This window comes from Homalodisca vitripennis, chromosome 3, assembly GCF_021130785.1.
Source record: "Homalodisca vitripennis isolate AUS2020 chromosome 3, UT_GWSS_2.1, whole genome shotgun sequence".
NCBI lineage: Eukaryota > Metazoa > Arthropoda > Insecta > Hemiptera > Cicadellidae > Homalodisca > Homalodisca vitripennis.
In genome coordinates this window covers 144,948,027-144,962,238 of record NC_060209.1, presented here as the reverse complement: position 1 = coordinate 144,962,238, position 14,212 = coordinate 144,948,027, and the positions used below count along the sequence as shown (strand labels likewise).

At 33.8% G+C, this 14,212-nt stretch overlaps 2 protein-coding genes across 2 annotated transcripts in view; both read right to left on the bottom strand.

Annotated features, from left to right (window-relative positions):
- Positions 1-1,805: 1,805 nt before the first annotated feature.
- LOC124358388 lies at positions 1,806-4,681 on the bottom strand. Its single transcript, XM_046810687.1, has 2 exons — positions 4,654-4,681; positions 1,806-2,230 (listed from the first exon to the last, which is right to left on the bottom strand). Exons 1-2 carry the CDS (start codon positions 4,679-4,681, stop codon positions 1,806-1,808), a joined length of 453 nt encoding a protein of 150 aa, XP_046666643.1.
- A 4,215-nt stretch (positions 4,682-8,896) lies between these two features.
- The window catches only part of LOC124357636 (probable tubulin polyglutamylase TTLL2), a 37,110-nt gene continuing 31,794 nt past the window's right edge, over positions 8,897-14,212 (bottom strand). The window contains exons 7-10 of the mRNA XM_046809609.1: positions 14,073-14,191; positions 12,333-12,535; positions 10,675-10,847; positions 8,897-9,832 (exon numbers count right to left, since the gene is read on the bottom strand). Of these exons, the coding sequence (XP_046665565.1) occupies positions 9,151-9,832; positions 10,675-10,847; positions 12,333-12,535; positions 14,073-14,191 (1,177 nt within the window). The 3' untranslated portion in view covers positions 8,897-9,150. The remainder of the gene's footprint in view (positions 9,833-10,674; positions 10,848-12,332; positions 12,536-14,072; positions 14,192-14,212) is intronic.

Here is a 14,212-nt window from a genome sequence, read left to right as displayed (position 1 = left end):
CCATCACCAACTTCTTTAATTCTTACCTCTCAAAACATTCTAAGTCTCAATTAGAGTTCCGGCCAATCCTCACCACATTGTTTGCTGTATATTCTCTACTCGATCAAATTTACACTTTTTTAAAGTCCTATGATTGTTTATTGGACCTCTACTATTATCTTAGCCGGGCCTTTGATGTTGTTGATCATCAAATTCTTCTTGATAAGCTCCATCACTATGGTGTCAGAGGCCAGGCTTTTGATTGGTTTTATTCTTATCTGACAAACAGGACTCAGTTTGTTGAAATCTCCCAACCTACAAATGTGTGTCGGTCAGATTTTAGTTTAATTAAAACAGGTGTTCCTCAGGGCTCCATTGTTATTCATAATATTCGTTAATGACTTTTCCTCTTTTTTAAGCAACGCAGTCTCTCCTAACAACCAAAAAATAAATTTGTTTGCCAATGATACTAGCCTTCTCTTTAAGGGCGATGACTCAAGGTTCATGCAAACTCAGTTTGATGAATATTCTTGACGTTTAACTCTCTGGTTTTCATCTAATAAACTCTTCCTACAGACGTCCAAAACTGAATCGTTCATTTTCTCATCAAACTGTCTTTTAATCTTCCTCTAAACCTCCAAACTCTAAATAATGAAATACTCAGCACTTCATCTGTTGTATCATAGAAATAGACATAGACATTCTTTATTGCCATTAAACATGATATGCAATAGGCAGAGTCAAATTACAACATGATTTGTAACCAAATTACAATAGAATCTTCAATTGCAGGTTACAAGTTAGAAAATTAATTAAGAGTAAGTTTTACATTGCAAAAATATAAAAATATGAGTTTAAGGCACATACAAAGCGTCAACAGTTAAAAGATCCTTAAAACTAAATTAAAATGGTAACTTAGCTTAAAATTTCAAAGTTGTTTCGTTAAAAGTGAAATTTAAAAACTCTTTTACATCATAAAATGGGTTATCTATTAACCAGTTATACATAACATTCTTAAATCTAGCACTGCTAATGTGATGAACAATTGGTGGGAGCCTTTTAAAAAGCTTTATGCTCATAACGTTGTAGGAAGACATAGTTTTGCTTAGCCTATAGTGAGGAAAACGAATAGTGTGACTAGACCTGGTAAAATGGTTATGTACATCAGTAGCAAGGGAGTGTTGAAATAAATTATTTTTCACATGACATAAACATATAAAGATATACAAGTTGATCACAGTCAAAATTCTCTCTCTAACAAAAAGTGGTCTACAATGGTCAGTTGAACCTGAGAAAGTTAATATCCTTAATATCTTCTTTTGTAACAATAAAACATTTAATACACCTATATCATTACCCCAGTACAAAATACTGTACAATAACACAAAGTGAAAAAAAGCATAATAACATTGTTTTAAAAAGTTGGTGGGTACAATTTCTCTTAATCTTTTAATCAGGTACACTACTTTACAAAGTTTACTACAAACATGTTCTATATGTGAATGCCAAGATAATTTTAGGTCAATATAAAAACCTAACAATTTAACAGGTTGTACAAAGTCTACATTATTACTATTAAGAAAACTATTGTTTACAGAAAAGTTTATTATTTGAGTTTTTTCCACATTCAATAAAAATTTATTTGCTGCATACCACTCAGCTGCTTCACTTAGAACTGTATTTGTCATGTAATCACACAAATTAAGATAACAGCTATTGGACTTACAAAAAGTAACATCATCAGCAAACATAAGTGTACTAGCCGATACATTATCAGGAAGGTCATTAACCATTATCAAAAAAAGAAAAGGGCCCAAAACTGAACCCTATGGGACACCATACAGAACTTGGGCAGCATCGGATAGAGAACCATTGACACAAATTTGTTGATAGCGGTTATTTAAATAAGATTCAAAAAGTTTCAATTCAGTACCAGTAACCCCATACTGCTCTAACTTTTGCAAAAGGACGCCATGGTCGACACAGTCGAAGGCCTTGCTTAAGTCGCACATTAGAGCTTGTGACAACTCACCTTTCTCACAGTAACATGTGAGAACCTCATAACCTTCAATAATTGAATCCACAAGGTCACTGACAGCGTCAACCGTAGACATACCAGGCCTAAAACCAAACTGGGTAGATGCAAGTAACTGGTGAGACTCAAAGTAACTGCTGATTTGGTTCTTGATGGCTGCTTCTACAATCTTGGCTATGACAGGAACTAAAGATATGTTCTTGTATAGATATGTTCCTGTAATATTCAAAGTAATAGAAATGGGATGTCCACATAGATTATCTATGTAAAAAAAACTCATCTATTTATGCCTTAAGATGTCTAGCTACAATTGGTACACAGGATGCCCTTTTGCTCACTTACCACAAAGTCCTCAAGCCACTTCTGACCTGTGGGTTAATATTCAGAGGGTTAACATTCAAAATAATTTCCAAAGGGCTTTTCGGTCTCCAAAAAAGGGATTGAGAATTTTTTTGAAGGATGCAGTCGCGTGACAGCTGTAGAGAGTGTTTTCAGACTTCTTTTACGTTTTTGAATGCCCTGTTATTTTTTATTTTTCTATCATTAGTAGGGGTAATCTGTAATTTCCCTTTGAATCAGCAAAATTAAGGGTAGTCACACAATCTTTGATAACTTTGTTACTAGGAGCATTTGATTCTCTTTTGGAAGCCAATGTTGTTTTTTGGCAAGGCTTTCCATTTTGGGTCCGTTTTATCTGCATTCTATAAAAACTTAGTCATAAGAAGTTGATTCAATTCTTAAAAAGTTTCAATTAAGTTTTCAGCAGCTTTAGGGTCTGTTGAAAGCTTTTCTCCACTTAAGTCCAACTCCCGGATTCCGTGTTTGGCTTTAAAATTTCATAGCCATCCATTGAATCTGCACTGTTTTATTTCCTTTGCAAAAAGCAGGCTTTTTCACAAATAATCGGGTCTGAATGAGGGTTCCACAATGTTTGCAACTGCATGAACCACTTAAATACTGCTTCTTTCAGTTCTTATTTTGTACTTTTTCATATACTTCCTCGATGAACTTCCAATTTCATTCTCGAGGACGGATACAAAGTGTACAATGGAGGATTTTTTTTTATGTTCGATATTGTTGATGTTCCACTTTTTACACCGTGGCTAAAAGTTGACCCGAGATATCTTTGTCCAACTGTTTGTTAATTTTAATTTTATAGGCCAACGTTAACACTACACTAGAACTCATTATAGTACTGCACACGGAAATCAAAACACTAAGGAAGACGAAAAATTTAATATATCAATTCATCCTACTGCAGGTTGAAGAAGCACTGGCTGACTAATTATCAATAGACTGTAGTGAATGACAGTAGTAGGGTGGCAAGGCAGTGCGAGTTATCACCCCTCCCCCCCCTCTATCACTACACTATGTTCACAGTTAGAGGGTCAACTACTGCGTGTGATTCCTGCATATTTGTTGCTCGCAGGATAATGTACCTCTCAATCTGATCCGGATAATTCGAGTTCTACTGTAAGCAAAGGCGAGAGGGCCATAATATCGCACATAGGTGGTATAACGATGGGATGATTTGGACAAGAACTTAGTTCACTCCAAATTTACCAATAAACTGTCTGATAGTTATTGATAACACGCCTATCAACGTTCGAATCATCAAAGCATCCACCTCCAATTTCAAAAATGCAGAAAAGTGGTCAGCACAAGGTAAAAAACTGAATGTAATTTTGGTAAATCCTAAAGTATGCTGTTTTATAAACCAGTCTTAAAAGATTTGAATTGTTGGAAAACCATGCACACAAACCTGATAGAAAATATTTGAGGAATAATGAAAGGTTATCTAGGTAGGAACATTTTGTCAAAGACCATTGCATTATGCAAATAAAGGTTGGCTCAGTAACACAAGAAGATTGGGTAAAAGTTTATAAGAGGGCTGTTTGATTTGCAGACGAATATTATGGAAAGGAACATTTAATTGACTACACAACAGACAGATTAATTATTATATTGTAAGACTCATCTATCAACAATGACAGTGCATGGGACGTCAGCTAAGAAGTGGGAACAAAATGAGATTGGAAGGAACTCGCTATTGGCCACTCCATTGTTTGTAGGATAGATGTTAAAAACTAGGAAAATTATTGTTCACCACACTGCTTTTAAAATAACTGATAACATATACATAGAGAAGGATAAAAGTATTTTTATTGTCATTTCGAGTATTTAATCATTTTGATTTTTCCATCAACTGGATTCTTTTTATGATTTTTTTTGTGCCAACACTATTTTTATAAACAATGTTGTATCTCGAATAGTTTTTGAGATATTGAGTACATGTAAATCCCATGAGGATAAATTTAAAATATTTCATACACAAAATCAACATATTTCTTCCGCCTGAGCTAGAAGAACTATTTCTTAGTAATTTTGAAATCGCCCAAAAGGTGACTCAATACGACAAAAGTGCTAAATAGTCTCAACCCCTCTGAGCTCTCATTAAATATAAAGTACTTTCATCTCAGGTTATACCTTTTTTCTGTTATTTTGCAGCTTTTATACTTTAAAGAGTTAAATGTTTCAATCAGCAAAAGAGTCTTGTTGACACATAGAAAACACTGTGGTGGAGCTATACCCTTAATTATATACAAATGCTTATTCATATAATCAAGGCCTGTACTTACCTGTTCCTCCAAACTCTAGCACTCTCATTTCAAACTCTATTTACTTTCAATTTAAGTATTTAGAATTAATTACAATATATTTCTAAATCGTTTATCCAAGTAATTATTGTTATGTACTTTATTCTTAAATACAAATAAAATCTTTAAATTAGGAAACACAGTATAAATAAACCCTAAAATTATGTCATATAAGATAAAATGTGCTAGGAATCTAATCTGTGGTACAACTCACTAAAATATAATAAAACCGCAGTCACCTGTAAAATTTTAAAGTTTAGTGATATTTTAACTGCTTGCAATGATGACATATCTTCAGATGAAAATTAACGTGTTGAGTATAAGAAAGAAACTATTTAAAAATTAAATGTTTAATCAGAATTTCACTGTATTGTTTTGAAAATAAGACGGTTCAACATTGTACTGTATGTACATTCATGTACTGACCTAGTGTTTTGTTTTCATTCTAAATTATAATTAAATCACTTGGTAAATTTTAAAATGAGAAAAGACTAAGTTTTAACAGATTATAATGTAATAAAAATAGATATAGTTTCAAATATACTTTAAAAAATACATTTTCATTTACATTACAGTGCAAGAGAAAAGTGATTCCTATTTTAGATTCTAGTCACATACCATTAAAGAGACTTAAATGAATAAATGTAGTTATAATGCTTTATAATAAAATTGTTTATGATTAAATTTTATATGTTAAGTAGCGTATTATACTTTAATTTGTTTTGATATGAGTAGAGATTTACAAGAATTGTGATTTTTAACCATTATAAATAAATGTTTTGGATTTAACTCAGAATTTATTTCTTAGACCTCAATATTGTCTTCTACTCAGGGGTTTCAGATCTTAATTTAATATGAATTCAAGTAAACTACTATTAGTACCAAACATTAAGAAAAATATTTAACGGATTTAGCTTTTTAGAGTTATTTAACAAACTATAATCTAAAATGAAGTCATTGCTAGATCAGTGTAACTCATGATGTTGTTAATACTTGTGTAATACAAGTTCAATTTCAATTTCCTGAAACTAATGACATCATCATTATGGTTGAATTAAAGATTTAATAGTGATCAAACACATCACATAAAACACCGACATATAACACATCAACTAGATTCTGATTGATGGCCATTGCTCAGAAACTTTGAACAAAAATTTGATTGTATTATGTGGTACGATGTCTCAAGTATGATTTCATCATTGGCAAGGTTTAGATTGGTACATATCCAACTATGAGATCTGACTGAGCATCATTGAAGCCTATCACTCAGTAGGCTGACACAATTTCTCTTTTGTCTGCTGAGGTTAGATTATGATTGATGGCCATTGCTCTGAAACTTTGAACAAAACTTTGATTGTATTATGTGGTACGATGTCTCAAGTATGATTTGATCATTGACAAGGTTTAGATTGGTACATATCCAACTATGAGATCTGACAGCATCATTGAAGCCTATCACTCAGCAGACACAATTTCTCTTTTGTCTGCTTAGGTTAGATTATGATTGATGGCCATTGCTTTGAAACTTTGAACAAAACTTTGATTGTATCATGTGGTACGATGTCTCAAGTATGATTTGATCATTGACAAGGTTTAGATTGGTACATATCCAACTATGAGATCTGACTGAGCATCGTTGAAGCCTATCACTCAGTAGGCTGACACAATTTCTCTTTTGTCGGCTGAGGTTAGATTATGATTGATGGCCATTGCTCTGAAACTTTGAACAAAACTTTGATTGTATTATGTGGTACGATGTCTCAAGTATGATTTCATCATTGACAAGGTTTAGATTGGTACATATCCAACTATAAGATCTGACTGAGCATCATTGAAGCCTATCACTCAGTAGGCTGACACAATTTCTCTTTTGTCTGCTGAGGTTAGATTATGATTGGTGGCCATTGCTCTGAAACTTTGAACAAAACTTTGATTGTATCATGTGGTACGATGTCTCAAGTATGATTTCATCATTGACAAGGTTTAGATTGGTGCATATCCAACGATGAGATCTGACTGAGCATCATTGAAGCTTATCACTCAGTAGGCTGACACAATTTCTCTTTTGTCTGCTGAGGTTAGATTATGATTGATGGCCATTGCTCTGAAACTTTGAACAAAACTTTGATTGTATTATGTGGTACGATGTCTCAAGTATGATTTGATCATTGACAAGGTTTAGATTGGTACATATCCAACTATGAGATCTGACAGCATCATTGAAGCCTATCACTCAGCAGACACAATTTCTCTTTTGTCTGCTGAGGTTAGATTATGATTGATGGCCATTGCTTTGAAACTTTGAACAAAACTTTGATTGTATCATGTGGTACGATGTCTCAAGTATGATTTGATCATTGACAAGGTTTAGATTGGTACATATCCAACTATGAGATCTGACTGAGCATCGTTGAAGCCTATCACTCAGTAGGCTGACACAATTTCTCTTTTTGTCTGCTGAGGTTAGATTATGATTGGTGGCCATTGCTCTGAAACTTTGAACAAAACTTTGATTGTATTATGTGGTACGATGTCTCAAGTATGATTTGATCATTGACAAGGTTTAGATTGGTACATATCCAACTATGAGATCTGACAGCATCATTGAAGCCTATCACTCAGCAGACACAATTTCTCTTTTGTCTGCTGAGGTTAGATTATGATTGATGGCCATTGCTTTGAAACTTTGAACAAAACTTTGATTGTATCATGTGGTACGATGTCTCAAGTATGATTTGATCATTGACAAGGTTTAGATTGGTACATATCCAACTATGAGATCTGACTGAGCATCGTTGAAGCCTATCACTCAGTAGGCTGACACAATTTCTCTTTTGTCTGCTGAGGTTAGATTATGATTGATGGCCATTGCTCTGAAACTTTGAACAAAACTTTGATTGTATTATGTGGTACGCTGTCTCAAGTATGATTTCATCATTGACAAGGTTTAGATTGGTACATATCCAACTATGAGATCTGACTGAGCATCATTGAAGCCTATCACTCAGTAGGCTGACACAATTTCTCTTTTGTCTGCTGAGGTTAGATTATGATTGATGGCCATTGCTCTGAAACTTTGAACAAAACTTTGATTGTATTATGTGGTACGATGTCTCAAGTATGATTTCATCATTGACAAGGTTTAGATTGGTACATATCCAACTATGAGATCTGACTGAGCATCATTGAAGCCTATCACTCAGTAGGCTGACACAATTTCTCTTTTGTCTGCTGAGGTTAGATTATGATTGATGGCCATTGCTCTGAAACTTTGAACAAAACTTTGATTGTATTATGTGGTACGATGTCTCAAGTATGATTTCATCATTGACAAGGTTTAGATTGGTACATATCCAACTATGAGATCTGACTGAGCATCATTGAAGCCTATCACTCAGTAGGCTGACACAATTTCTCTTTTGTCTGCTGAGGTTAGATTATGATTGATGGCCATTGCTCTGAAACTTTGAACAAAACTTTGATTGTATCATGTGGTACGATGTCTCAAGTATGATTTCATCTTTAGACTTTAAATTGTACATAAAACTATATTTTTTCATTGACAAGGTTTAGATTGGTGCATATCCAACGATGAGATCTGACTGAGCATCATTGAAGCTTATCACTCAGTAGGCTGACACAATTTCTCTTTTGTCTGCTGAGGGGATGTAATAATGTTTTCTGTATAATTGTCCATATATTCACAGAACATCTAAAGAAAGAAATGAGCTCTTGAAATTTTGTATGTAACCTCAGTCAAGCCTGTTATGAAATACGTGATGTGGCGTACTACCTTATATAAATTTCTATAACCTTTACAGGAATTTTGGAATTACTCAAAAAGGTGAAACTGTCTGTAATTAGCTATACCTTTCTTACTATTTATTTGTCTATGAGTTTAATAGGAATAATTTTTACATCAATGAAGAGAGTTTACTCGTAAAGGTGGAGGTGAAGCAGTATAATACTATTTTGCTATACTTCTAATAAATTTATTCTACAACTAATAACCTTTTAACTCCATTAGATGATCTACTCTAATGTATTATTTGCTTCTTTTGGGTACTCATCTTTAGTACTTATCTTCTCAAGTAAGTGTTTGCATCGATAGAGATAATAAAGTATACTATATACTGAGTACTTACTTGTCTTCTCTAAACTGGCCTAAAGAGGTAAAAAAGCGATGTTCGTATGTGATGGATAAATTATTAAATATACAGTATTAATTTTAAGTTCTTTATTTACATGTCTACAGTTTTATATTCACAATAATAATTACAAGGCATATTACATACGTATTTTATATGAACACAATAAATTTATGTTGACCAGAAAGTGAAGACAAAATGGCAGCCATTTAGAATTTTGAGGCAATGCTGATTATAGTGAGCAGGAAGGCAGCATTTTGTACACAAACTACAATAGTTTGAAAAAGTTATAAATTTGAAAGGTTGTGTATTGATATCAAGCATGAATTTAATTATTTGGTAACCATACAAGACCAGCGAGTCCTAAATTTTTCATTAGCATTGAATTTCTGTCATCGTCACTTAGAGTAGGATTTTTTTGGAAGATATCTTTGGCAAGTTTGGCACTCTTACTCATGTTGGACACAATTGTTTTTATCTCCTTATCACCAAACATGGTAGTGTGCGGCTCTGACGGCTCATCATGCCACAGGATATTCCTGCCCAGAGCCTTCTGACCCTGAGGATATACTCTAACCCAATCTCCTTCTCTAGTAGGAGGATCTCTCCAGTCTCTCCCATTGCCCCAGAGTGCAGAAGGAGGGCATTTTGGTCTCCGGTAACTTTTTGAACCGTTGGGATTTGTTACTATTTCATTATACCTCATCCATTCATCAGGAGTGTGATACTCTTCACCAATGTTTACTGTGGGGAGAAAAGCACCAATTTTAGGGGTTTGCTTGCGTTGTGTCTTGGGCCGGCTAACTGATGCCGGAGAAGTGGTGCTCTTGGCGGTTTTGTTGCGAGTCTGATTTTCCGATTGGTGCTGACGCCGCCGCCACCGGTTAGCCACCGTCACCACAGTCACGGCGGTGTGAGGGGCGGACCTTGCTCGGCTGCTCCCACCACTCACTGCCATTTCATCCTCCTCTCCTGTGATTGCGTCATCCATCGATGTTGACGAACGAGAGCTATAGGCAGTTTATCAGTTTTAACAACCTTGTATTTAAAATTTTATGATTATTTTACAATAAAAAACTTGTATTTCTTTCTAAATTGAGAAAAGGTAGAATTGATAGTTTAGATATTTTTGTACACAATATATAAACATTTTAAATATAATGTAAAAAGCCTTATTGATTTCTTCTAACAATTTTATGTCAATGATGAGACAGAACCGACTTTTAAGAAACTAAATTGAATGTTAAGAAAATAATTTGTACTGTACCATTATTAAATGGCAAAGGAATCTCAAATTTACAATAAAGTACAATAAAGATTAGATAGCAAAAAAGGTTCCTAGTTTTGCAACAATAAAACGCTGCTATATGAGTGCACTCATAGTAATGCCATCGGAACTGAATAGAATATATAAAAGGTTAGGTATCTATCTTCAGTTTTTTTTATTATTTAACAAATTTTTATGTTAAGTAATAAAAAGAAATTAATACAGATTTAACGTGCTTAGCCTTTTCTGAATAAAAATCACTTTTGAGCAGTAAATTAATCTCAAGAAACAAATTAACATCTGCACAGTTGGTTTTCAATGCCTTTTAAATTCAGATCAAATTAAGTAGAAAAATTGTCTGTTAAGTATCAGAAATTCAATTTGCACAATCATGAAGGCTATGGTAATATCAATGGGATATGCCACTAAATACTATTTATTACACAATTGGAAAATGATTGTGGGGGTAACTGTGCTTGTGAAACAATAGGCCGTTTCATCATACAAATAATTATATTTCAGAGTAGTCTCTGAAAAGGAAATGATCATATTGATTATTTGAAATATAAAACTAGAGAATGTTACCTGACACTCCGGTTTGACATGGTGCGGATAGATTCTCCAGACCAAAGAGTAAACAAGGAGAGACCAGTGTTACAAACAGGTAGCCCGAGCAGATCAAACATGTCATGTAGCATGGGCTTCTTGACTGCTGCATCCACATCACAGTCTCTGCCTAACGCTGGACTTAGATTCACCTGTAACAGACAGACAAGTGTTACAAACAAGAGTCCTAGCTCATCTAACACCTGACTTGTATAGCATGAGCTTCGTGACAAATGCATCCACATTATGGTCCCTGCTGGGCTTAGATTCCCCTGTAACCGACAGACAAGTGTTACAAACAGGAGTCCTAGCAGATCAAACATGTCATGTAGCATGGCATTCTTGAATGCAGTATCCACATCACAGTCCCTGCCTAACACTGGGCTTAGATTCAAGATTCAAGAATTCAGCTGTAACAGACAGACAAGTGTTACAAACAAGAGTCCTAGCAGATCAAACATGTCATGTAGCATGGCGTTCTTGAATGCAGTATCCACATCACAGTCCCTGCCTAACACTGGGCTTAGATTCAAGATTCAAGAATTCAGCTGTAACAGACAGACAAGTGTTACAAACAAGAGTCCTAGCAGATCAAACATGTCATGTAGCATGAGCTTCATAACAAATGCATCCACATTACGGTCCCTGCCTAACGCTGGGCTTACATTCACCTGTAACAGACAGACAAGTGTTACAAACAGGACTCCTAGTTAATCTAACATATCATGTAGCATGGTGTTCTTGAATGCAGTATCCACATCACACACAGTCCGTGCCTAACACTGAGCTTAGGTTCATGTGTATGACTGTATTATTTGGTCTAGAAAATGTGTCAAATCTCTTAAAACATCTAATGACATAATTTGAGTTGGAACTTTTAGAAAAAAGATTTTTTTCATTTTACATATGTCAAATGACAATCTAAACATTTGAATTGAAAAATTACATTTGTCACTCTTATATGCTATAATAAATTAACCTTTTTTTAAATCTGATTTTGGTAGTATTTGTCCAAACATATCTTGTTAACTTCGTTTATGTGTTTTATATACATTTTTACAAAATGTGAGTATTTATTAAGGCAACAAAACCAATTGTATTCTATCAGCAATTCAAATCAATTGTATAATATGAGTTCAATCTTTGTTTCTCCATGTAAGTAATTGTTTTCTACATCTGTAATGGTTCATATATATATATATATATATATATATATATATATATATATATATATATATATATATATATATATATATATATATATCATAGAAAGACAAATTAGGATACCTATAAAAGAAATGATTTGTCACTTTTAGTTTGAAGATGTAGAACTATTAAAGCCTTGGCAGGAGGTAATATAACAAGAATTTTATATATGAATGATCAATTGATGCTTGAAGCATCTTTTAAAAATAAAAATAAAATATTTTAGTGGTTATATAAATCAGGCGTAATTTTTAACTGCATTAGTTAGCTGACTGCTATAGGATAATATTTGATTGCACCTATTTCTAATTCTAGTGTTTTATACACACACACACACACTTACTCGTATGTTACAACCCTTGATTATGTTGTAACATATTATAGCATGTATTTGAATTAATCCAATTTTAAAACTACCAGAAAAGACAGACCTCAAGCAGCCAAGGCCGGAGAGAAGAGTCAATGAGTACATCAAAGCCATAGAACTCAAAACAGTTATTGCTGGGAGGAATGCCATGTAGCTGACTCGCCACTGTGAGAACCACCAGGGATGAGATGCGTTGCCATAACAACCAGTCCTTCAGACCAGCCTGGTGTAGGTAGTGTCTCAATTGCCTGAGGTTCCATTTGCATCCTGTGGCAGTCAAGTCATTCAGCCATTATTCAAGAGAATCTCTGTCTGGGATAAATGAGGATTTTGGAAATTCTCAAGTAAAGGGAATAGACATTTTTTCAGTATGATTTAATAACGCAATTTAATACATCACCTACAGTATATATGGTACGTGATTAGATAATATAATTTAATAACACAATTAAAACCTCCAAGCATCCATCGTCAATAATTTTGATGATTCAGACTAATGTTAAATGTCATCATAAGAAATTTTAATAAAAAAATTCATCTTTTTAAATTCATTTTACCGACACCATACCAGTCAAATCGCATTATAGCCTAAACCTTATGCATATTACAATTTGTTCCAACAATTAAACGTGTTATTGTAGTATATTGTTCAACATTAATACATTTCTTCTTCAGGACAAAATTTCCTACAATTTGGCTATTCTGAATTCTACATGTAGTGTTTTTTTTTATTTGTCCAAGCCCTGTTCACCTTTCTTCAAACTCACCTTATGTATTATGGGTGGGAAATTTTGTAGACATGTTTGGAGAAAAGTAAAACTCCTGTGGTGAAGTCCTTATCAAATACAAGGTGGTTCGCAAGATATGATGCCGTGAAGGCTCTTGTCAAAGGCTTTTGACAAATTAAAGCATCATTCAAAAACATTGCTGTAGACCCCACTCAGATGCCTGCTGTTCAAGTGGAAGCTAAAGAGCTTGAAAATAAGTTTGAAATATTCTAAATATCTTTTCTTGACATTTGGAAAGGTTTTGTAAAGGCCAATATTTACAAAGAAAACCCCTAAATATCTTAGCAGGCACAAAGCAACTCCAAACCTTGAAGAACTAGTTAAAACAAAAAATAATGAGCTTGATAAGTACTAAGAAGCATCCAAAAAGTTGTTGCAAGTTAAATCTGAATATCCCAGAACAAGAAAATCCTTTGCAGATGAGGGGATAGTGACTTTGAAAATGAGTGCCATCACTTTAAAATGTATTTGGGAGAGGAAGAGTTCAAAGGAATATTTAACTTGTGCTACTTGTTACATTACAAAAGGATTATCTGAAAACTACATTTCCCAATCTTTAAGTGTCCATCAAGTTTTTTCCTTACATTACAAATTTTCTGCATACCCTCATATATATACTGTTTATACTAAACCTCAGTTTTAGGGTTAATATAAGCTGTTCAATATTATACATTTGTCTTCAAGACAAAATTTCCTATAATTTGGAATATGTGTAATATTTCAAATACATGTGCATAATGTTTTGCAAGTTTTTAATTTTTGTAACTTTTGTTTATTTCTAAAGTAGAAAAATTGTTTTTCTAACTTCATAGTTATACAGTCTGAAAGCACAATACTCTGCAAAAAAGAGGTATATAACACTTTATATTTAAGTTACTACTTAGGTTTATTAAAAATTTTAAAAGGAGAGCCTGCAAAAATCACAAAACAGGTCTGCCTTTTTCAAAATATAATGAACGCCCGGAGTGTTAATAAATTGCCTAAACTATTGTTGGGTATGGTACAAGTTTACTCACCAGCACCTACCCTCTCTTTCATCTCTGTATATCTTGGGCCGAGCTTGTTCAGAGAACTGTTGGTCAAGTGAGCAAAGTGATTATCTAGGTCACTTAGGGTGAATTTCTCTGTTCCAAACCTATATGTGGAAGAACATCTA

What these genes read in the sequence shown, in the direction of transcription:
- LOC124358388 (XM_046810687.1), bottom strand. Translation starts at nt 4,681, where the DNA reads ATGAGAGTGCTAGAGTTTGGAGGAACAG. An exon ending in GCTAGAGTTTGGAGGAACAG is followed by an intron (nt 2,231 to 4,653) that starts GTAAGTACAGGC and finishes TGAATATTACAG; the next exon opens with GAACATATCTATACAAGAAC.